Below are 22402 nucleotides of genomic sequence, written 5' to 3'. Positions count from 1 at the left end.
GTCACTAATCAATAAGTTAAACAAGACTGGGCCTAGTGCTGACCCCTGGGGGACACCACTAGCTACAGGCCTCCAACTTGACTCTGTGCCATTCACCACAACCCTCTGAGCTCGGCCATCCAGCCAGTTCTCAATCCACCTCACCGTCCACTCATCTAGCCCACGCTTCCTGAGTTTACCTATAAGGATGTAATGGGAGACAGTGTCCAAAGCCTTGCTGAAGTCCAGGTAGACAACATCCACTGCTCTCCCCTCATCTACCCAGCCAATCATCCCATCATAAAAGGCTATCAGGCTGGTCAAGCATGATTTCCCTTTGGTCAATCCATGCTAACTACAAATGTTCATTTATAATAAGCGTTATAGTGTGTATCAACAAAACAGAAAAATCAACAGGAAGGGCTAGGTACTGCACAGGCAAAAACAAAGGCAAAATCTCTACTGGTTTGCCAGGTCCATATGCTCATGCAGCTTTCTGTAATATTTCAAGTGTTGACTGCTGCCTTCTGAAAAAAGAAATACTTCTCCTGCATCCAACTCCATGTGCTAATGTCTTTGTTTTTTTTTCCCAGGAGCATATTTTCATATATTGACAATAAATGAAAGAAGTCTAAAATAGCCTATAATAAAGCAGAAGCATGCAGTGAAGAAGAAAATTTCTGCAATGCTTAATCATGTCACAGCATAGAATTTGCATATTATACAAGGCAGCTATATTAATATTTTTCTTTAGTTTTTAAATCTATTTTTCTTGACCTCTGCTTACTTTAATCATGCATGCATTTTTTTTGCTGTAAGCACCATGCATAGAGTATACACAAACAAATGCTAGAGCATAATTCTTATTATTACTATTTAGCTGTAAACTAAAACATGTTACGTTATCATCTGTTAACATTTATCTAGAATTATCACCAAAAAATAGGAAATGTCCCCTTGAAATCACATGTAGAACTTCATAGACATAATGGAATTAAATCTAATCTCCAAACACTTAAAAAACAGTATTATTGGGGCCTTAAGGGATTACATCTCAGCTAAAAGACAGTACCTGCCATTGCAATCATTTCCAATAATAATCAAAATTAATCCCTGGGTTGACAGCAAACACAAATCCTATACATAGTTTAACACCTGAAAAAAAAAAAAAAGTGTATAAAGTTAAGTGGGATGCCCCATAAGCAGAAGCATGGATATTCTGCTGATCCTGTGCTAAGGGGGAAACTTCTTACCACGTAGCGGTATGCTGCATCACTACTGACTGCAAAGAAGATGAGTATGACGTAGGAATTCTCAAGATTTTCCCAGAAATACTATTATCTGTGTTCTGCCTTCTCTCGCTTTATGGTATATGTCTAACAGGTTAATTAAGGTGAATTAAGGTCAAGTTATGTGTTAGGAGTCTGAAGCTCAGAAATTTCAATCGTTAAATTTGTGTTAAATCTGATGTCTGTAGTATATAAAACTTGAAATGCACTCACGTTGTGAGCGCTCACGCACTGTAAAACAGCAGCATTCTTCCACTAGAAACAAATGTTTTACATTACATCACCTGCTGAAGATTAAGCATTTTACAAGCATTTGCTTAATGTATTAACTACTGAAAAAATGTCAAGTGCCTGCTTGTAGTTTCTGAAAGAACTCTAACTTTTATTAAACATGAGATTAAGAATAAGCCACCTGGGCAGCAGCTTTTCCACCCCTGCACAAGGTTTCCAAACACGTCTCTACTGAAATATTCTAAGAGTTACACTGATACTTAAAACTTATACCTCCTAGCAAGCAGTTTTTGAATTTTATATATTTCAATAAATGACAATAAAGCTATAGGCTAATTTGTTAAAGTCTGGCTCATCTGACTCACTTTATGGATTAAGAATCGTCAAGAAATTAGAGAGGAGTGTGCTTTGGCTGCATGATTGATTTTTTTCAGTCTTTCATTTATTGATTGGCAGCTTAACATTTATCAGCTCAAACAGCTTACCATTGCCATTTTGTGAAGTGGTATTTTAGAGGTCAAGCTAATATGGCAGGTGGTTCTGTTTTCATTTAGAAAATTGGTCTTTGCTGGGTCATCATTATCCTCTTTTACCTACTTTAAGGACTCAGAATTACTTCTACACACTGTAAGAAGTAATCAGGAAAAGCTCTTCTCGCAGCCTTTGTCCATCATTCCTGAACAATAATAGAAAAGTAATAAGTGTTGTGATGACATCTCCTTTGTTGTTGAGTAAGAGAAAAAAAATTAGTTATATTGCTGTTCCCTTCTCTCATTGCATCACTGGTGTATGGAATATGAAAAAAAAATCCATGGTTGTTTCATGTTCAGGAGTTTTATAGTAAACACATTCTGATAAGGTAGGCAAACTCAGAGGGACTTCTATAAACTTATAGACATCACTATTTTATTCCCCGCGATTGTCAAGACAAAGCATCAGCCTGCAACATTGGGTATAGACACAAACCACACAGTAAATTCATATTCCTACTCAGCAAAGAGTTACTGAAATAGATATGAGTGAGCGTCTGTACGCGCTGCTTGACAAATGGCATTTTCTTACTCTTGGCAATTGTTAAAAGCACTTGAGACCACTGGCATTGCTATACTGAGAAAGCTCTGGTTATTTCCGATGCTCTTATTTATAGTTACATTATAATTAAATTGAATTATCTCTTAAATTCAGGTTTTGTAAGTTATTTTCACACTGAATCTAGCATCAAGGAATGGCATGCAATGTCAAAAGACAAATGCCTCATCAACTTTAAATAATGAACCAATAAGTTTATATTTTAAGGGTAAAGAAATCATAGGGAGCAAAAAAGCAAATTTTTATTTACTGCTTTACTAGCAGTAATAAAAATTAGCAATATGTAATTCACCTGTGTGAATTTCATGTGTGGACAGAATAAAGGAAGTTAACAGAAGAAAGCAACAAAAAGTCTCCTTCTTATATTGGAAAATAGATTAAACCTTATACTGAATTTATTGTTGGTCAGTATGAAAGTAAACTTCCACAGATGAACTTACAAGACAAATTTTTCAAGGCAAAAAGTGAATCAATATCACAATACCTGCAATACATACAAATTGGCATGTATGCAAAACAGTGGTATTTTGTGGGCATATGGCAGACAATTTTGTGCATATGATTATAACTACCTTGGAGTTTGTTGGCATGGGGTAATTTGGAAAACTAAATCTGAATTAATTATTTAGAGTATTCGTTTAATTAATCTTACATTAATCTCCAGTGAAGAGGTTATTTTTGGCATTAAAATGGCCTTCATTCAACTTGAATGTATTTTATTGCAGCAGGATCTAAAGACATAAATCTGTTGTTAATTCAGGCGAATTTTCCTGATTGGACTTTGCAGGTAAGCAGTTAGAAAATATTTAATGTTTGCCACTTTCATTACTGAAAGTGGAAGTGGACTGATTTTAACTGAAATGTGCATTATACTGTGTGGGTTACAATATGTAATGTTATGAAAGGTCTAAGACCTGATCAGACAAACTGTGGCTGAAGCTGAAGCTGATCCGAGTGAAGAGGTTCTTGCTTGTATTTTTAACCCAGGTCAGTTCACAGAAGTGGGTTTCTTAGCTAAACTGAGAAGATGATAACTTTGATGAGAGGCCGCGGGAGAGAGAAGAAAGCAGAGCACGGTGCTTGGAGGTAGAAAACCTTCAATTTCAATCACCAGCAGCTTCGACAATCTGCCTGGCCATGGACCTACTTATAATAATAGATTATTCCACTACAGTTATTGCCTTAAATAAATATTATGGAAGCTTACTTTAGATTGTGTCCAGTATCATGAGATAAAACTCTCCCTGTTGTCTACTCAAAAAATTAATCCTGTAGTCACATTTTAATCAAGTAACGATGAAATTGCTTTTCAGGCTATAAGTCCATAGGGGCATACGCTATAGCTTGTACAGTACCTCGTAGGATGGGCCTTCTACCTGAGAGAAGCTCCTGTGTACAACTGCAGAACAGAAGACAAATGTTTACAATTTCCTCTCTCCTTTTCAACAATCTGGTTTCACATTAAAATTACTGGGCAGGGGAGAGTTATATAGCTTGTTTTCCTTTTAATAATTAAAACTATCTTTTATTTCCCTTTCTTTACCTTACATGATGCAGAGTTAGAGGAGTTCATCCTTTTTCTCTCCCTGTCTCCTAGGAAACTGATCTCATGACCTTTAACATCTCAATGCACCGATCTTGGTGGCGAGAACACGGGCCTGGCTGCATACGAAGGGTGGTGCGTCCTTCTGCTCCTGGCATCCTAGATGATTACTCCTACGTCTCTGTGACAGGCTGCATAATTGATTTCCAGTACCTAGAGGTCATTCACAGCGCTATCCAAATATTACTCTCTGTAAGTTCCAGTTTCATGTTATGCTCTGATTCCAGCAGTCCTTTCTTATTCAGTCTTATGCTATTGCATATGTCTTTCCTGACAGGATGATTTAAATAGTTGATCAGCAGCAGCACCGATTTTGAATTATGTTATATTTTGAGTTAGGGAATAGTACTTGCAATATTAAAATGTACACCAGTCTTCTCTTTGGCTCTATTCCGTAAAGCTCTATACAGGCGACAAAACAGTGTTTTGGCCCCATTCTGGCCTTTACCAGGACAGATGAACATTAACTCTAATTCTTGACTCTCATTCATTAAAATATGTATGGAAAAAAAAACCAGACTTGGTTAAATTAATTTGCCTAAAAGTTTCCAAAGTTCACAGTCAACAACAGCACTTATTCAATTCTGAACATAAATGCATTTTCCATGATACCCAGCTAAGTTGCTTCCTAAAGTGAGATATGAATGTAACGCTTGAAAAGGGTCAGGGAAATAATAGGAATTAGAATATTCATTTATACTTTACAGTGTTGTCTATTCTTTCCTGGGGCATCAGAACATTCTACCTTAGTGAGCTAATTTTTATAGTTACCATACTAGTTTAAACTGCAACCGTTACAAGTCTTTATAATAAGTCTGCTGTCTATTGCATGGCTATTCAGCCTCAGAGTGCTGGCCATTGGCATGCCTCTGGGCAAGGTAGGGAAGCGCTGGGGGCCAGATGAGCTGTTTTGGGAGCAACAGCCCAGTCTTCAGCAGAGTCTTTGCTCAACCATGATGGCTGCTTCTCCTTGTGCTCAAAGGGTTGTTTAGATTTGGCTCCATGTAGTCTTCTAGGAGCAGTAGCTCTTTTTTGGTTTCCTTCCCTACATGGCTCTGTGCGGTACATAGCGACTGGCCCGCCCCAAGTGGGTGCAGATAGATGTGCTGCATCCTAGAAATCTGGACTTTTTCTGAGAATACAAATGCTCATGGTTTGTGGTCCTAACCATATTTGCTAGCGCTTGTCAAATCGTGGGAGAAGAGCTGCAGTCTGTAGTCCCCAGGCCTGCACATGTCAATATCCATATTGAAACTACTATGATATCAGGCCTTAAAGAAGAATTTTGTACACAGCATGAACACAACTTAATTGAATGCACCTTCCTTACTCATGTGAGGGCCTGATACTCAAGCCAAGTCTCCTCTCCCAACAGGAGCAAGCTTGCATCTGCAGCAAATTCCCTTCACAATTAGTACCATTCACTTTGCTTCAGTGAGCCTACACAAAGGAAACTGAAGTATGGTTGATTTACAAGGAGAAAACAATAAATATTTCCAATTATTCCCTCACTTTTATAAGAAAAAAATGTACTATGTTAGTCAGAAATATTTATAGAAATTTTGTGACTAAAAACTAATTCACAGCTCTGTGTAAGGACAATCAGCTGTTGAAATAAGGGCCTATTTTGTTCTTTGTTTATGTAGTAGAATTCTGGTCAAAATTTACCAAATGACTGGAACAAACAGTAATATTTTAATAATGGAGAAAAAAAAAGATTTACAAACATAATGAAATGTGAATATAGGAAAATAAAAAAATGGTATAATAGTTTATATGGTGCTATGTAAAGCATAAGATGTCACAGGCTTTCCCTTTCTTATACAAGGAATGATTGCCTGGAGCAATCATGAATAAATTCTGGGTACAGTTAATTGCAAGTTCAAAATGTTCCAGAAACTCATAAGGCTTGAATGTGGATTAAATAATTGACAGTTTCAGAACTTGATTTTGACTATATACACAATATTGAAATTAAACTCCTATATGCAAAGTAAGGTTTTCCTCCCATCTTATTATCTTGCTATCCCATCTATGGTGTGTTATGATTAGCACACCATGAATCTGTTCTTCAATTTCCATTTGTAATATAGGCTTGCCTGTTTTACTATCATGCAGGACAGAAGTCAGCACCTAGCTTATGAGAGTTGCTGTGATTTCCTCCCATTTTCTAAGTAGTGTTGACCTGAGTGGATTTCCATTCATTTCAGACACATAATTGCTTTCCTAATTGGGATACCAATTTCAGTTGTTAGTTAAAAGGCCAATTAGGTCTTTTTACAATACTGAAAAATTGCTGGGTGGCTGGCCATATAGATCGGAAGATCTTTCTTTTTTTCTTTTTCCTAGCAGGAAGTCCTAGAAGTAGACTATTCCTTTCTGGAGCTTACAACCTCCTTAATTTTCATAACATTTTTATGTAGCAATAGTAGCGTAACAAACCATTTTACAGTGTAACAAAAACTTTATTGGCATAACAAATCATTTTAGCATGCTAACTCTTGTCCAAATGACTAGTAGGAAGGTGAACACGTTCATTTGATAGGGAGTTAGAGCCTCTCTGTAGGAAGAAATCCCTCCGGGGTAAATATTAGATACTTGTCCAGGTATATAATTCACTAGCAGCAGATCTCCATGTTTTGAAAAGTGACTTTTTTATTGATTTTTTTTTTTAAGGTATACAAAATTTTATATGCACAGAACGCTGCAGCCCTGACTGCGCTGGACCCTGCTTCAGGGAATAGGCTAGGTAGCCTGTCGTTTATTTAATTCTAACACACTAAGGCTCTTTCTGTATTTGCACTATAGTTGCCTTCAAGAAAAGTATCTTTTACAAGTGAAACAGAAACTGTGTATCTGGTCCAAAATCTGGGGAGGCTACTGAAGTGAACGGACATTAAAGGTGTGTTTCTTTAGACTGGGTAAACTCAGAAAAATATGGGAGTGGGATGCAATTAATAATAAAAGAAATATATTTAAACTATTTGTTTAAAATATACTTTCATTTGATGTTTAGGTGCAGAGTACATATTCTTTTGATGAATAAATAAATCCTTCTGCACAGCACCTTTAATTTTAAAATACAGGATATGTCATCTTTGCTAAAACCCAAATTTTCAGAAAACAAATGGATATTATAGTCAAAATGGCGACAGCTTAGCCGCTTTGAGAGAAGCCTTTCACACAGCCTTTTTTGTCATTTGAAAATAGATAACGGGCACTGAGAATGTTAAATAAAAGGTAGGCACTGGCTTTAGCAGACTGAGCTTTGGATTAGACCCTGAGCCTCGTATCACTGTAAGTTTGCCCAAAGCTGCGCTGAAGCAGTGATCCCCAAACTAGAGCTCACTGAGGTAGCTCAGGAATTAGAAGCAGTATAACTTCATCAGTGCTGAAAAAGCAAAACTGATTCATTTTGGCAGAGTGACACACTGACACAGCTAGACTGCTTTTGGGGACAGGAGCAATATCTTCACAACACTGCGTCGCACAATGTGAGATTAATTTCCCATCAGGACCTCGACCCATTACTTGTCACTCTAAAGCTACAGCTCTGTTAAAGCAAAACAAAATGATACCTAAAAAAAAAAAAAGAAGAAGAAAGAAAGAAAGAAAAACACCGAAAACAGTCAGGCTGTTTGGCATATTGATGCTGACTAAATACAGGATCCTCTGAAGGAAAACACATGTTTACTCAGCAGAGGTCCATACAGTGTCTTTCATAGTGTCAATTAGTACAGCTTCTAGGTGAGGGCCAGTCCTGTGTGTGGGAAACACTCACGGAAAAACCTAGAGTTACTTGGTTCTCGCTACATTAGAGTAAAGCCAGGCAAAGATGTGATATAGGGAGCTAAAGAGCACTAGATATTTTCCATAGCGGAGATAAAAAGCAGTGAACTTACCTGCCTAAGGTAAAGTCAGGCACAAATCAGCAGATTATAACCTATCACTAACACTGCTTAGTACAAAACATAGACAGCAAAATATATTACGCTTTCTACAATATATTGTATATAATAAAGTTGCTGAATGACGAGTATAATAAAAAGCACTCCTGGCAGTCAAAACAGGAGTCAGAAACTGCGGTCACTGTGAGTTGAAAGATTCACCTGAAAGAGGGGTTGATTACATCTATCCAAGTAAATTAAATGTGCTCAGGAAACCAAGTACTAAGGCCCACCAGCTCAGAACAGCTCGCATCTATGCTAATGCTCTTAGCCTTCAAATAGGTTGTCTGCATCCAAGCCACTTAATGGAAATAATCCCTGGATTGTCCCTACAGCTGAAGCTATGCCTAGGAATGTTTTGGAGGGGATGCTAGCTGGAACAGGCCAAATTCATGCCCGTGTCCCTGCATGGGTAACTGCATCCCAGTGCCTGGCCCTCTCCCAGACATGTGGGATTTCCACATATTGATTGAGCCATAGCAGACAAAAGTCCAGCTGTAATTTGTTTCTCTGAGTAAGTCTTGGCAGGAGCTGGTAAGAAATTGTTAGATGGCCTATTTAGCTAGAAGAGAGTAGAAGTCAATGATTCCTACTAAAATTATATTTTTTAGAACTCTGCCAGAGAAACTGATTGCCTACCTTTTTGACTTGGTAAAGGAAGGCATGTTTTCAGATGACGCCTAGTGGTTCCAGCAACATTTTATGACAATACACAGTATCAGATAATCAAAATTGAACTGATCTCCTGAATTCTTATTCTTGTCAATATCCCTTTTTGGCATTAGCTAATTTTACAAAAGATGAGACTAGAAATGATGATGGATGTTAATTCAAGGGCATTCTGTTCTTTAAAAGTCTTCTACCATACTCATCTCTAGAACATGTGAGTACCTCCAGCTGTGCATTAAGCAGCATATATCTGCCAAATTTGACTTGTTTAGCCATCCTCTCTCCAGAAGGAGAGCTGTATGTGGAACTGAGGCTTTGTCTGGATAAGTATTGTTGCTTGTGTGCCATTTCTAAATGCTATTTTGAGTATGATGCATAGGCAGAAAGCAATACTGAAAATACCTTAAACTTTTGGTACAAGTCAGTGAGGCTCATAATGTTCTTTATGTACTGTGGGAATTCACTTCATTTGTATTTGGCCTCATTGCAGCCCCTAAGAAAGGTTTGTCTCCTGCGTGAACAACCTTAATTGCTGAAGCAAGGATAGCGTCAAAAGTAGCAGGGCTGCTGACCACAGTTTTAGCCTGAAATAGTTTCTGTAGCCCTCTGGAGACCTTTGGGGCTAAAACCATTCAACAGTCTGATAAGATAAAGAAGACGGTCTTTAGTCAGTATGTGTTGCTGAGGGCAGAGAGCTGGAGCCTGTGTTCAGTCTGGTACAGGGATGCATCCTGTATGCATATAGGAGCATGACAGCACCGAGACAGCTTAAATCACTGTACGGTAGTGAGAGGTTGATGAATCCGTATCTGGGTTATATTTAACTGTGGTACTGCGTGCAAGAGGTGACAAAACCACATAGAACTGATCACTCTTTTCCAGGATTTCGATTAGACAATAAGAGACAACGTTACTGTTAAAATAGCTGTCCTCAAAGTTTGTGGTCTCAATGCACATTTCAATTCCTGAATTTATAATTATTGAACACTTTCTTTCATGTATTTTCCCAATATGCAGTAGTCTTCTAAAACAGCTTTCAATACAGTTTATGAGTGTTTGGTGGCATGTCTCCTGCTGCAACCTCTGTGTGTTATGCTAAAAAAAATTGTATTTCTGGCATTTACATTGTTTTCTGTAAGATTAGTACTTACCTGCTCAAAAGATTCTTACCTACTGATGTAAGTTGTTACTGAACACTTCTGAAAAATCTGACCTTTAATATTTCTAGACATGCAATCCTTATACCTGCAGGTTTTCCCTCTTCTAATTAACCAGATAGGATGATTTCAAATATTTTGAAATTTCATTGTTATTATAACAATTCATAGTAAGGCAATCAATCCTTCAATAAAGACAGTTACTTCCTTTTTTACTTCCTTTTGTGAAATTAATTCCTTTTCTTTTTCCTCATAATTCTCTGACGTCCTAAATGTATATTCTTCTCCCCAAAACATACAGCATCACCTCCATGAGGAAATGATAAACAATGTGATCTGATTACACTGTTTCCAGAAATCTGTTACCAGTCAGTGCCTCCTACTAACCCCATGCAGTTATCTCACTTTGTGAATTATTTCTACCCTGCTGTTTTCAAAGAATCTGCCAAATGTTGATTATTTAATACTAAAATGAATTATGACATTTGGTAGACTTAAATGCCTTTTTCTCATCAGAGAAAAATAGAATTTAATTAGCAACCATATTTAGCATAACGCACATTAAAATGGAGGCTATGAGTCTCATGTAAATAATTAATCAAGAGAAACATTTTGACTATTGAGAGAGTAAGAGCAAGAAAATAAACGTTATTACGTTATTAGGGCAGTACCAAAGTGAGTTAGTGAGGTTCAGATCATTGACCAAGCTTTTACTACTGAGCCATGAGTTTGACTCCTTTTTAGATTAATTTGGAAGGCTTTTCGTATTTTCCCAAAGTTAAGAAGCCTTCTCTGTGCCATTTCAAAAGCTCCAGGAGCTGATCTGAAAAAAGCTGTAAAGCAGCCTTTCAGGCAGCTAGAGCTGCAGTTCAGTTCTTATTCATTTAGATGTAACAAAAAGGCTAATGATATCAATATATAATGTGGTTCCTCCAGGGCACTGCAGCAGCCTCTTTTTTTCCTATTAGTTATGGCCCTGTTATTTTTATAATTGGACAGAAAAGCATGCTAGGAAGCACATCGTGTACACTGCTTTCCAAAGAAAATCCCTGTAGGGACTGACACTAGTGCTCAGCCAGGTTCCTTGGTCTCTTTGCATTTCCTCAAGTGACTTGTGATTGATTAAGAAAACCAATCAACATCAGCATGTGATAGCAAAATATGAAGTAATTTAGTGTTGAGGGATACAGGAATGGTATATGGGTAAAATATACTAGTCCTAAAGGTATTACATCTCTTCTTGAACTTTTGCTTGCAACTTTTGTTACCTTTGTTGTCCAAGAAATAGTCATCGCGTCGCTTTTTGGTAATAAAAAGTTGTACAGGTGGCATAGAAGAGTCACTTCAGAGTGTTTGCACAGCTGAAATTCAACATTATTCCAAAAAAGTGTACGAATAGTATGCCTATATCTAATAACAGTAGCCAGAAATGCTAGTGGCTCCACTGTCTTTTAGCCATGTAAAAAGTTGGCTTAGGTGGGCTATTGGTTTCTCAAAGATTCATTGGTAAATCTAGAGTGCTCTGCAGGTTATGAAGAAAATCACAAGATCTTTTCCAACCTGAGCAGTTTTACAGAAGAGCTATAGGTCTCTGGGACAGACTGCAGATAAGATGGCTGACCTGTGGCTTTTGAAGTTACCCCCAGTGATATATAATACTTGGGTTATTGTAGTTTTTTCTTGGATTCTGCGCTTTGTGCAATTCCTCCAATGTTTGTAGAATTCAATCAGCCCATTTCATCTATGCCAAGTATTAAGCTTTCAGTGTTTAAAAACAAAATCCCCCAAAAACTAAATTAGTGAGAAAGAGACCATATCTGCACCTACATTCTAGAAATGACCTTATCCTTTAGTATTATAATTAGTTAGGTCCCATTATGCATAGTAGTACATAGGTAGGAGAAAATGTAAGCATATTTGTCTAGCTACCAGTCTGGGTGAACAAAGTAACTGCATGAAGCAGAACAAGTCTGGGTTGTCCTTCCCTGGATGGTCCTGCTTCTTCAAATATCTCATTTAAAAGGAACTGAAACCATTGATATATGTAGTTATTTGCATCCTCCTTTATTCAATAACTGTTATGATATGAATTTGTGAAAAGTGTTAGGTAACTTCTACAGCAGAGCTGGCTAAAGGTGAGGAGATAGGGGACAGCAGGTTAAGCGCTAGCAATATAGTAGTGCCATCACCTTGTCAGCTAATCAGTGTGAGAATTAAATTGTTCTAGGCATTTTGCAATACTTGATATAGAATGGTTTTCCATTTTACATGAAAAGTATTATGGCTTATCTCCAAATTTTAAACACAAATTTCAATGAAATTGTGTTGAAAATGCTATAGACTGTTTTCATTTACGTGAAAAATATTTACATGAAAATAAGTCCATTGCTAATTTTAACTTTTTTAAGTTCATGAATATTTCAATAAAAATGGCACAGAGACACTGAAGATAAATGGAATATTTGGAAAATATCAACCTTTTTCCCTTCAACTTTTGCCTTAAGTTGCCTCTCTCATAGCAGAATCTGCATTTTACTTCAGATCCATTTCCAGGGAGTTTGAAGTTAATACATTGAACTGGGAATTGCAGTGGCTCTGTAAGCATAGTGGTCTGCTGATTCAGATATGAGGCAGCTTCTCCGCAGATAAGCAGGAGAGGCAGTGGAAGAAGTAAAGATATCTTAAAGAAAACTTGTATTCCTGTATGCTTTCTTTAGACAGCAGCAGAATGCTGAATTTATATTATACTAGGAATTTGGAAACTGTAGGGAAAAGGATTGTTCTGCACTGGAACAAAGATTAACAGTTTAAATATTTTTTAGGGAAAGTGAAAATCCAATATTTTTCTTTTAGATAAATCGAGGCAATATGTCCTTTATACTTTTGTCGATTCTATTGACTAGATCTTCTGAAGCTCGATTACCTGCTTGATGGGCTACCAAGAAGCCAAAGAACCTAGAAATTCCTGTCTAAACCAGAGCATGGTGCTCCCAAGGATACTTGTCTTCTTATCTCTCAAGATAGAGCCTCACAGAGGAACTTCTGTGACAGTCAGTGAAGGATAGTTTCTTTGGAAGGTGGACTCAAATTCATACGTTCCTGCTAGGCTGCTGTTCAATGCAAACAGCTCTGCTTTGTCTCCAGCAGCATGTTGCATTAGGATTGCTGCGTTTGCAAAGTTGACAAATCAAGCAAGGAAATGGGGGTCCTTCTTTAGGCTAAGAGAAGGTATCATATGGTGATTGACAGCTATGGCTCAGCTGATTAAAAATCAGAAAAACAGATTTGATTTATTTTATCCAGAAAATGCGGTTGTAATTGATTTTTCCATGTAGACAGGCTTTTAAATAATGAAAAGGTATTTTACCGATCTGGGCAGAATCCTGAACCTGAGTCTGCATGCTTAGTGCAAACAATGCAGGAAATCATAGGGAAGCCTCATGCTACAGCCTTGTCTGAACGATTCCTTCTGCACACTGTAGTTGATAACCACGTGACCAGACTTTCTTATGTGGGGGAAACTATCCACTGATTAAAGCCTGTCTCTGTGTGGGTTTCCACTGACAGGACATTTTTCTTTTAATCATGTACCGAACTCACAGCCTAGCTCTTCCATTAAAATTTGTCACCTGAATGTGACCTGACTTCAGAATGAATTCTTTTATTCTCTTGACTAAAGTCCCATATGATTTGCAACACTCTATATTTTAACTTAGGGAAACGTGAGAAGATAGAGCAGAGATTTCACTAAACAAGCAGTGAAGCAGCTCAGGCTTCTCAAGGTTTGATGAAATGGTTTGGTTTTCAATGAGGAAGAGAGTCCATATGCATATACACTCCTCTCAGAGCAACTCATAGAAAGACAGATAAGGTTTTCTGGAGGAATGTTTTTTGATTTAGAAAGATTACAATCCAGAATAAATTGTAAAAGGTCTATGTTCTGTAAACGCTAACTCTACGAGCTTTTGTAGTTAGCGCTTCTGGCTCAAATTCTGTAATATATCTGTGTGTCTTTGTTCAATGCCTCATACTGCAGAAACGGTTGTAAAACTTTATTTTTATTTTATATGTCCACAAAGTGGGACGTAGAATTAGAGCAGCATGTGAAAGTTGCATCATGGGATGTATTTCCCAGGTGCCAGCTGCACAAGGCAGGTTGGACACGGCACTGTGGATTCATTAGGGGCTGTTGCATTCTCCGCTACTAATGTTCATTTACTTCAGATGATAAGCTCTCCCTTGGAAGGTGCTGAGCATATAAACAGCCCAGTTTGTGCAAAATTTTCTGAAATGGAATATATTTAAAAAACTGAGTGGCAGTAGTGGTGCCAAAGTTGGTGTTTTGCTACTTCATTACCTGTCAGAGGAGACGGCTGCCACAACACTCTTCATTCACAAATTTGGGGTGTGTATAACTCTGTGGGAAAGAAGACAGGAAGAGATTTTAATCCGCAAGGCTTGTTCACATAGGTAGAAGCCTGCAGAGTTGAATGACACTGCAAGTATAATGAGAGAATAATAAATAGTTGATATATGAGCACAGCAGCGCAGGTTAATGAGTGCCTTGAAAGTGCTACTTTACTATATCATAGTGGTATGTAAAGTAGGCATTCCAGATGAATTTGCCTTTAACTTGGATTTATTTCTCGATAGTTGTCAGGTTTTTATAAGCTTTTATAGAGCTAAAGAAATGACTTTCATGTTATAAAAAGAAAACTGGCAAGCTGTAGGAGAACCCAGGTGAGAAGAATGGTGTCTGAGGTTATGGCCAGGCGTAAGTATACATAAGGATTTTCATATTCTCTGAACATTCAGGATAGATAGAGATTGAGTGAAATTGGCACTTGAGTGATTTCTTTGATGTAGTTTGATTATGATTTGAAAGGTGAAGACTGCTAGTGATTTTGAAAGGGAGACTGATGTGAATCACTTTCAGCTTGTAGGTTGTTGTCAGATCTCAGTAACTAACTATTCTAAGAGAACAAGATCTGATATATCACCTTAACATGGAAGCCTGAACAGCAAATGTCCTTTCTCTTGGCCCTTGTAGAATGTGTAGAAGACGTGGGCTGAAACAATTGCCCATGTGGAAAGGATAATTAGGAAGTTAATCTGAACAAAAATGATAATCTGATAAATCAGGTGCTATGACAGACACAGCTGCTAGATCTCTGTCTCACAATTTATCTGATGCGTAAAGATTTTTCAAGAAATTATTCCGAATGATGTGGAACACTTCTAGTTTAACTTTCTATGTAAACTTCTATGCAAATTCCTGCTATGTAGATTAATTGATAATCATTGTGAATGACAGTAAAAAGTGTTAGATAATTAAGCAGCCTCTTAGAAGAACATTACCCTTTCCATTTTTATTTATAATTAGTTTAATTTATTTTTATCTTGTTTATTAACTTATAATGCACAATATATTTACATATATGCATATAGAGTCAAATAAATAGTTAAAATATGAAGAGCAAAATAGAAAACTAAAGCTACATTCTGAATACTTATATCCATGTTACCTGAGTGTTTTACTCAAGTAAAGCACAAATTTCCAGAAAGAGTTTTCAAGAGGGAGATCTTGCATAGTAGGTATTTGAAATACCCTCTGCATCACCTATAGGCTTGTCTTACAAATTCCTTCTTCCTCATAGCTGGTCTTTTAATTCAATTACTGAAGATTTGCTAGAAGGAAAAATAGCTTAGTAGTTAGGACACTGATGATACACTCTTCAGGTGACCCAGTATCGATTCCCTGTTCTATCTCAAACTTTTTTCAGTGACCTAGAACAAAGTGCTTGGTCTCTCTGTATCTTGGCACTTCACCTCTAAAATGAAATAGCAATTTATGCTTACCTGTATAGTGCTTGTCCACAGTGTTCCCAAAGGGCAAGTCCTTTAAAGTTTGTGGGGTACAGATGGAAACCACATAAGTATCACTGATACAGTGGATTTTAGTCTATACCTAAAAATGAAATGGAATCAGACTGTGCACAATTCGAGTTGTATGTGTGCAGCAGTCATGGGAAGCCTTGGTGTACTGTACTGGCATTTTCTTATTTCATAAATAAGCGTCAGTACCAGAAAGAGAAGCTACATTTTCTGTCGCTGCTGCTATTTCCTACCTTCTTTTGTGTGTGCTTATCCTCTGAAAGCAATCTAGCTCAGACTTCAGTAGTAACTACAGCCACCCCAAACCATTTCACCTAATTTTGCTTTAGAAAGCAACCCTAATATTAAAGTTTCCAATTGAGAAGAAGTAGGTTAGTTATTTAAAAACAATAACAATAAAAAGAACATAAATTTCACAAGTTTACCAAGCACCATGGGGCATAAGCTTGGCACTGTCATGTGACTTAAGTTGGCACATTCCCTGTTATGAGTTTGAGAGTTCAGTGTGGGCCACTGGACCCATTACATTAAGGCTCAGCTCTTCACTCTCTCCCAAACTGGAGGAAAAGATATATAGATTTTTCTTTTTTTTTAATTCCATATCTTCCATCTTACATTTCGAATGATTTAACAGTTTCTTTTCTGTATTGCCAAATCAATTCTTGAAAAAGATATACAAAGAGATGGAATTTTACAGTGCAAATAAGCCAGTCTTAACTTAATGCAAAACCCTAGCCGAGGCTTAAGTGTTTTGTAATGATAAGCAACGATTTTGTTAATATCCTATCCCTTATTAGGTTCGAAATACTCCTTTTTAAACATGGCAGCATTTGCTGATACTTGTTAATACTCAGGTTCTTATGGCCACAAGACAGAAGAATGATTTTGAAATCAGTCCTGTAACCTAGCTGATATCAGCCCAAAGCACAGTGTAGGAGAATAAGACCCAAGATCAATATCATGGGAGCATTTTTATGAATGGTGGTTGGCATTGTTTGCACAGTGTTTTTGTTGTCTTGCTTTGTTTTGTTTGTGTATGTGTGTGTGTGTTTGTGTGTGTGTGTGTGAGAGAGAAGTGATTTTAAATTTTAAGGTTTAAAGATTTTATTTTCTCTCAATTTTTGCATTTTTATCAAAATTTCTTTCTCTAAAACTGGCACAGAAGTTTTATTTTAGTACTTCATCTACTTGAAAGTTTTTAAGTACTAGTTTACGACAGATATTAAGTTGTTCTATTGCTTTTATCCAAAGCTCAGCCCACCAACTCTACTACAGTTGAGAATAAAAGAAATAGCTCCAAAAACTGCATATGCGTGGGTATCAGCCAGATTCAGCAGATAGACAAGGCTTTCCATATATTCTGGAAGGCAATGAATTTAGTGTCCATGTGAGCAGAAAACGAGCCATCGAGGTATCTCTTGACCCAAGCTAAACTGTAAAAGAAGAAAAAACCCTCTGTGCTCTATTTGTTCTTTTTAGAGAGCACTGGCAGTCACCTTTAATTCATTTTTGGACCCAAGCCAAAGACTCATTTAAATACATTTCTGTCTTCAGTTATGAAAGTCTCATTATCTGTGCCATGGGCTTGTTCACTGGTAATGTGGATAGTGTCTGCCTCGCACCACAAAGTTTTAACAAATGATGCAAAATGGTGGGTAATACAATCATCTATCAAAATACAAGCTGGGACACGCTCTTCCAACTGCAAATCTTAATAGATATAATATGATTAGCAGATTTAGTGACTATCTTGAAAAGTTTTCCAATCACAAGCTTCTTTTTGACTGTAACCAGTCAAAAATTTTCTTGTGCAAGCCCTAAATAAAAGGGACCTTAATAAGGTCTTGTTGTACCAAAGAGCTTATCTGCTTTTTCTAACCATGGACATTTGTCTAATAGAAGTTAGACTATTAATATAATATTAAACTGATATATTGCAGTGCCTTATTATATGACTATTATCATATATTGAATAACAACAACAACAACAATAATTCTCCCTAGTAGTCCTGCCTAACTACAATACGGTCCAAGTAATTAGATGCCAAGGAAAAAGCACAAAAGACTTCAAGATCTTCTAATGTCCCCATTTTTCCTTAGGCAGCTAAAGTGGGATATGAAAGGAATAATAAGTGCAATTCACTGTTCCCCTCCAATACTCTATTTTGTGTAATTGTCCTACTTAAAGATGGGACAGCCTTATGTGTCCAATGTACTCCGTGTGTATTACAGAATTTCAATAGCTATTTCTAGACTAATGAACTGAACAGGGTCAGAAAATGAGTTTGAGCACCATCCCCTGATCCTTCATTGCATATAAGTGTTATTATGCACCCTGGCATGATTTTGGCCATTTTGGCTACCGACACTGGGCACAGCACAAGGCAGGGACTATGCCCACGAGCCAAGATGAATGAATCCACCCCGTTTGGGCAGAGTGGGGAGGGAGACAGAGGAGACTTTATCTGCCTAGTTACGAGCCACAGTAGCCACAGCATTTGCCACGGGGGAACATGGAATTTACCTTGGCCCACCTTATTCCATGAATACTTGCCCATGAAAGTGAAAATGTTATGGAGTTTCTTTTCTTGTGTGTTACCTTTGCAATTCATCAAAGAGAATGTGACATTTCCACTGTGTTTGTTCCTGATGCAATAACAATAAAACTATTCAGGGTTTGGGACCATCTTAATTTTTTTCCTGTTTCCCTAAGCTAGACAATTTCTGCACCTGCATGTCCAGTTTTCATTAGTACAGGTAGGCTGTATCAGCCAGTTACAAGGTTAGATGCAGCTCAACATTAGCAAGAATTCGTACTTCACCCCTGGGAATTTTTGAGGAAAATATACTCACTTTCACAGGAATGTGACTGGATGGTACTATTTAAGTTTGCTATTTCGTACAAGGACACTCACAGAATCACAGAATCGCAGAATCACACTCTTCAGCTCCTATATCAAACACGTATGGAGGAGTCGAAATTATTGTTATTACAGAGTGATTGAAAGAGAACTGTGTTTACATTTGGTTTTAAACCTTTCAGAAGTTCTTCCTGTTTTTCTGATGTGGGGATTTTTTCACCAGCTGAAGGATGCAGGGTTTTTAAGGAATCGCAACATACCTCCGTAGGAATTTTATGGGCAAAAACCAAAAATAACATTGAAATTTCCCAGTTTCTTTTTTTTTCACAATGTTATGTTGGCAAATTCTCATATCTCCAGGCTAAAAATGTTTTACAGCCGCTGGTGTTTGTTCGTTTGGTTTGTTAGTTTTGGTCTATGGGCACTGCTTGAAAATAGCTCATTAGGGATCTCTGTTTTTCATTGGGGAGTCATTCATTTTTATTAAAATATTGTAAACTAATGCCACTGTAAACCGGAAATAAATTCTAGTGAAATAAATGGAAATACACAGTTGTAAAACTGATCTGAGTGAAGAATAAGCCCCTAGGTGATCATTGATAAAGAACTTATGTACAAAGCAATGGATAAGGAGGCGATTACATAGATCTTGTGGTTTCCAGGAATTTCTCCTATTTCCTGGCAGCATTATTGTACCTAGGGTGCTAATTACAGTAAATGGAGTGTTTCTGGACACTTATTTTGTTGAAAGGTTTTACTGAAGGGGTAGGCAGTGTATTCCTTCTTTTGGCAGGAATGAATGAATCCACAGATTTGCTACGTAGGCCTTCCAAATACAGGACCCCACTACCAATAGTTGCTTTCATGAAAGATCAGAGGATTAACACCAGTGTAAATTTTTCAAACTACCAGCCACTACATATCAAGCCAGCTGAGAAAGCAATGCTGTCTAGAGGGAGGCTTTGCTCACTTAAAGCTCTCCTTATTTGCATTTATTTTTGCATTTGAAGTCCTGTGAGCAAAAATGACATTGAAATGTTCTTCATCGATAAGCCCTTCCAAACCAACTCTTTCATGTTAATGTTATCAACCTTTTTGTGAGGGGGGAAGGGGAGAGGGGAGGGAAAGACTTTCACTAGTAGATGTGTACCTGGAAACAATATTTTGGGGGATCTTCTTAGGAGGTAGAAAAGAGATCACTTCCAATAGAATAGGAAATGGAGAGAGCTGGCATACAAAGAGGCACCAGACTTGCTTTACTCCCCAGCTGCAGCCTGTTACCTAGGAGCTTTTTATCAATGAAGGAATTTTACGATTGCTATTGTTTCTCCCCTTTTTTGGACAAGCCACTCCAGGCACCACACAGACCCACAGAGTCTGCAAGCTAGGTGACAAAAGAAATGCTTGCTCTCAATCTTGTTTTTCTAGGCTGAGGGACCAGAACAGAGAAAAATGTCCTGGGACAAGGAGTCTGACCTTGCTTTTATTGACGCCTGCCTTGTAGCCTGACTGACAATGACACTCATGTGCATTAGAAACAATTACGCTCCTCTTGCTGCTCCTCCTTCAACACCAGCACCTGCTCCGCAGATTAGGGGCCCACTGATCTGTAGAGGAAGAATTTTTGAGCGTGGTAGAGATTGATGACTTCCATCCACTGAGAAATTGAAGCACTTTATCATGTAAAATAAGGCAAACACACACACTAAATAAAAATATTCCAAGTTAGGAACTTCATAACTTGCCCTTGGTGCAGATGAGCTGGGTTTCTGAGGGACGTTATACAGAAGTTTTTCAGAGAACGAGGTATGAGCTTTGATTTTGCTTTTACTTGAGCAAAATTAAAAATGCGAACAAAGCAAGTAGGATGTGGGATTATCTGTGCAACTTTGAAGTGGCAGTTGGAGCACATCCATTCTTATGATCCAACATATTTGAAACAATAATGATAAAAGTAATGCTTTACATGGAACATCATCTGTGCCTTTAGCATATGCAAAGACTTTGCCTTGAAAAGTTTTGCACATTTCCATGGTGAATTAAATGCTTTTTTTGTTGGAATTCCTTTCATTTGAGGAAACAGAGACTCATGAGAATGAAAGTGCATCTGCACAGCACAGACTTACTTTCCCATTTCTTTCATCTCTCTTCTTTTTAAGTTTCCAATTTGTCACTAAAATCAGCATTTCAGTCTATGGCTCAGATTATGATTTTCTGATAAAAGAGAAATCTTTCAACAGGAAATAAGCGGAATGCTATGGAACAACCAGAATAAATACATAAAGACAAGATAGATTTAGGGTTCAATCTGAATGCTTAAACCTGTCAGAAATGGTAGACTTTGCCAGTTGCCCCAGTTATGAATATGTTATGTCAAAGTTCACATCCTACATGTGGGTCATATAACTTCCCTCTCATTTTTAATATAAAATAAGGTAGTAAAAAGCAAATGTAGTATTCTTTTCTTGAATCTGTAGAGTTAAATTGTTTTTCTGGTTTTCGTGTAGTTGGTGGTAGAATCTTCTACCAGGAACAAAAATATAGGAAAGTAAGTGTATAACATATTGAGTTGTCCTTACAGAATACATTTATGTGAGTATAAATTATATAGTATAGAGTTTTGTCCTCACAGAATGTATGCACTTCTAATCTGCAAGATGCCAAGTCCCTGGACAATAACAGTTCTGTATTGCCAAGCTCAAATTCTAGGTTCTCCAAGAAGCTGGTCAGAAATTTAAAAAAGAAAAATCTGTTTTATAATTGCATTCTGTCAGATAGACTATATAAATACAGGAGCTGGGCTGGTTTACATCAGAATTCATTTGGTTATTCAGTACACAATGAACTGAATAATCCTATAAATATTTATGAGTAAACCATAATATTCTTCCAGCACACAAAGATTTTTAAATGTGCACCATGTCAGTTCAAAATAAAACCTAATGTTTGTTTATTCCTTAATACATTTAACAGCATGGCATCACATGCGCACACTATCTATGGTTACTTATAGACAATATTCTTTGGAGTACTTTGGGAAGAACTAGCCTGTAATCACCTCATTCCTAAAAGCACTACAGGCAGCACATGTTGGGGTTGAAGGAGTAATAATGTAGGAGCTGCTTTGCACTTTGACCTGAGGCAGCATGAATTGGGTTCTGTAAATCAGTAGTTTTAAATGAGTAGTTCAGAGCAATAATCCTAGTGGAAAAGAATGGAGACAAATCATAAAAACAGGAAAATCTAATTAGACTTTATTGGTTGACTTTAAGAATGCTACTGTCAACTCAATGAGCATAAGGCGTGGGTAACTGCTTTACTATCTGATAGTATCATATGAACAAGTCTACACTGAGTTAAAATTTAACATTAGTATCTTTTGGCTGAGTAATTTCCACACTTCATCTACCTCTTCCATGATTCTCCTTTAGTCATTAAAAAAAGTGCAGTCTACTCTCTTTGTAAAGCAAGAGCTGTGCTCCCTTCCCACTTTTCTCTTATCTGTCAACTTTAGGACTTTTCTTCAGTTGTCAGTTGTTCTACAGTAAGGATTAGGTGACTTATGTTCTGTTTTGACATTTGTCTCTGCTCCTGATCAATAATGCTCAGTTATATTCCACTCTGTAGGGTGTATCAGTAGATATAGGCAAACATCATTAAGTCAAGTTTATGTTGAACCCAG

General features: G+C 37.3%; 1 protein-coding gene across 2 annotated transcripts in view; it reads left to right on the top strand.

The window, feature by feature from the left end:
* The window catches only part of NKAIN3 (sodium/potassium transporting ATPase interacting 3), a 370926-nt gene that overhangs the window by 281271 nt on the left and 67253 nt on the right, over positions 1-22402 (top strand). For both annotated transcript variants that reach the window (XM_068932616.1, XM_068932615.1), the window contains exon 4: positions 4186-4383. In XM_068932616.1, coding sequence (XP_068788717.1) covers positions 4186-4383 — 198 coding nt within the window. The remainder of the gene's footprint in view (positions 1-4185; positions 4384-22402) is intronic.

Source organism: Struthio camelus, chromosome 2 (genome assembly GCF_040807025.1).
Source record: "Struthio camelus isolate bStrCam1 chromosome 2, bStrCam1.hap1, whole genome shotgun sequence".
Taxonomy (NCBI): Eukaryota; Metazoa; Chordata; class Aves; order Struthioniformes; family Struthionidae; genus Struthio; species Struthio camelus.
The sequence above is the reverse complement of the archived record's forward strand: the minus strand, read 5'-3'. Positions and strand labels throughout refer to the sequence as shown.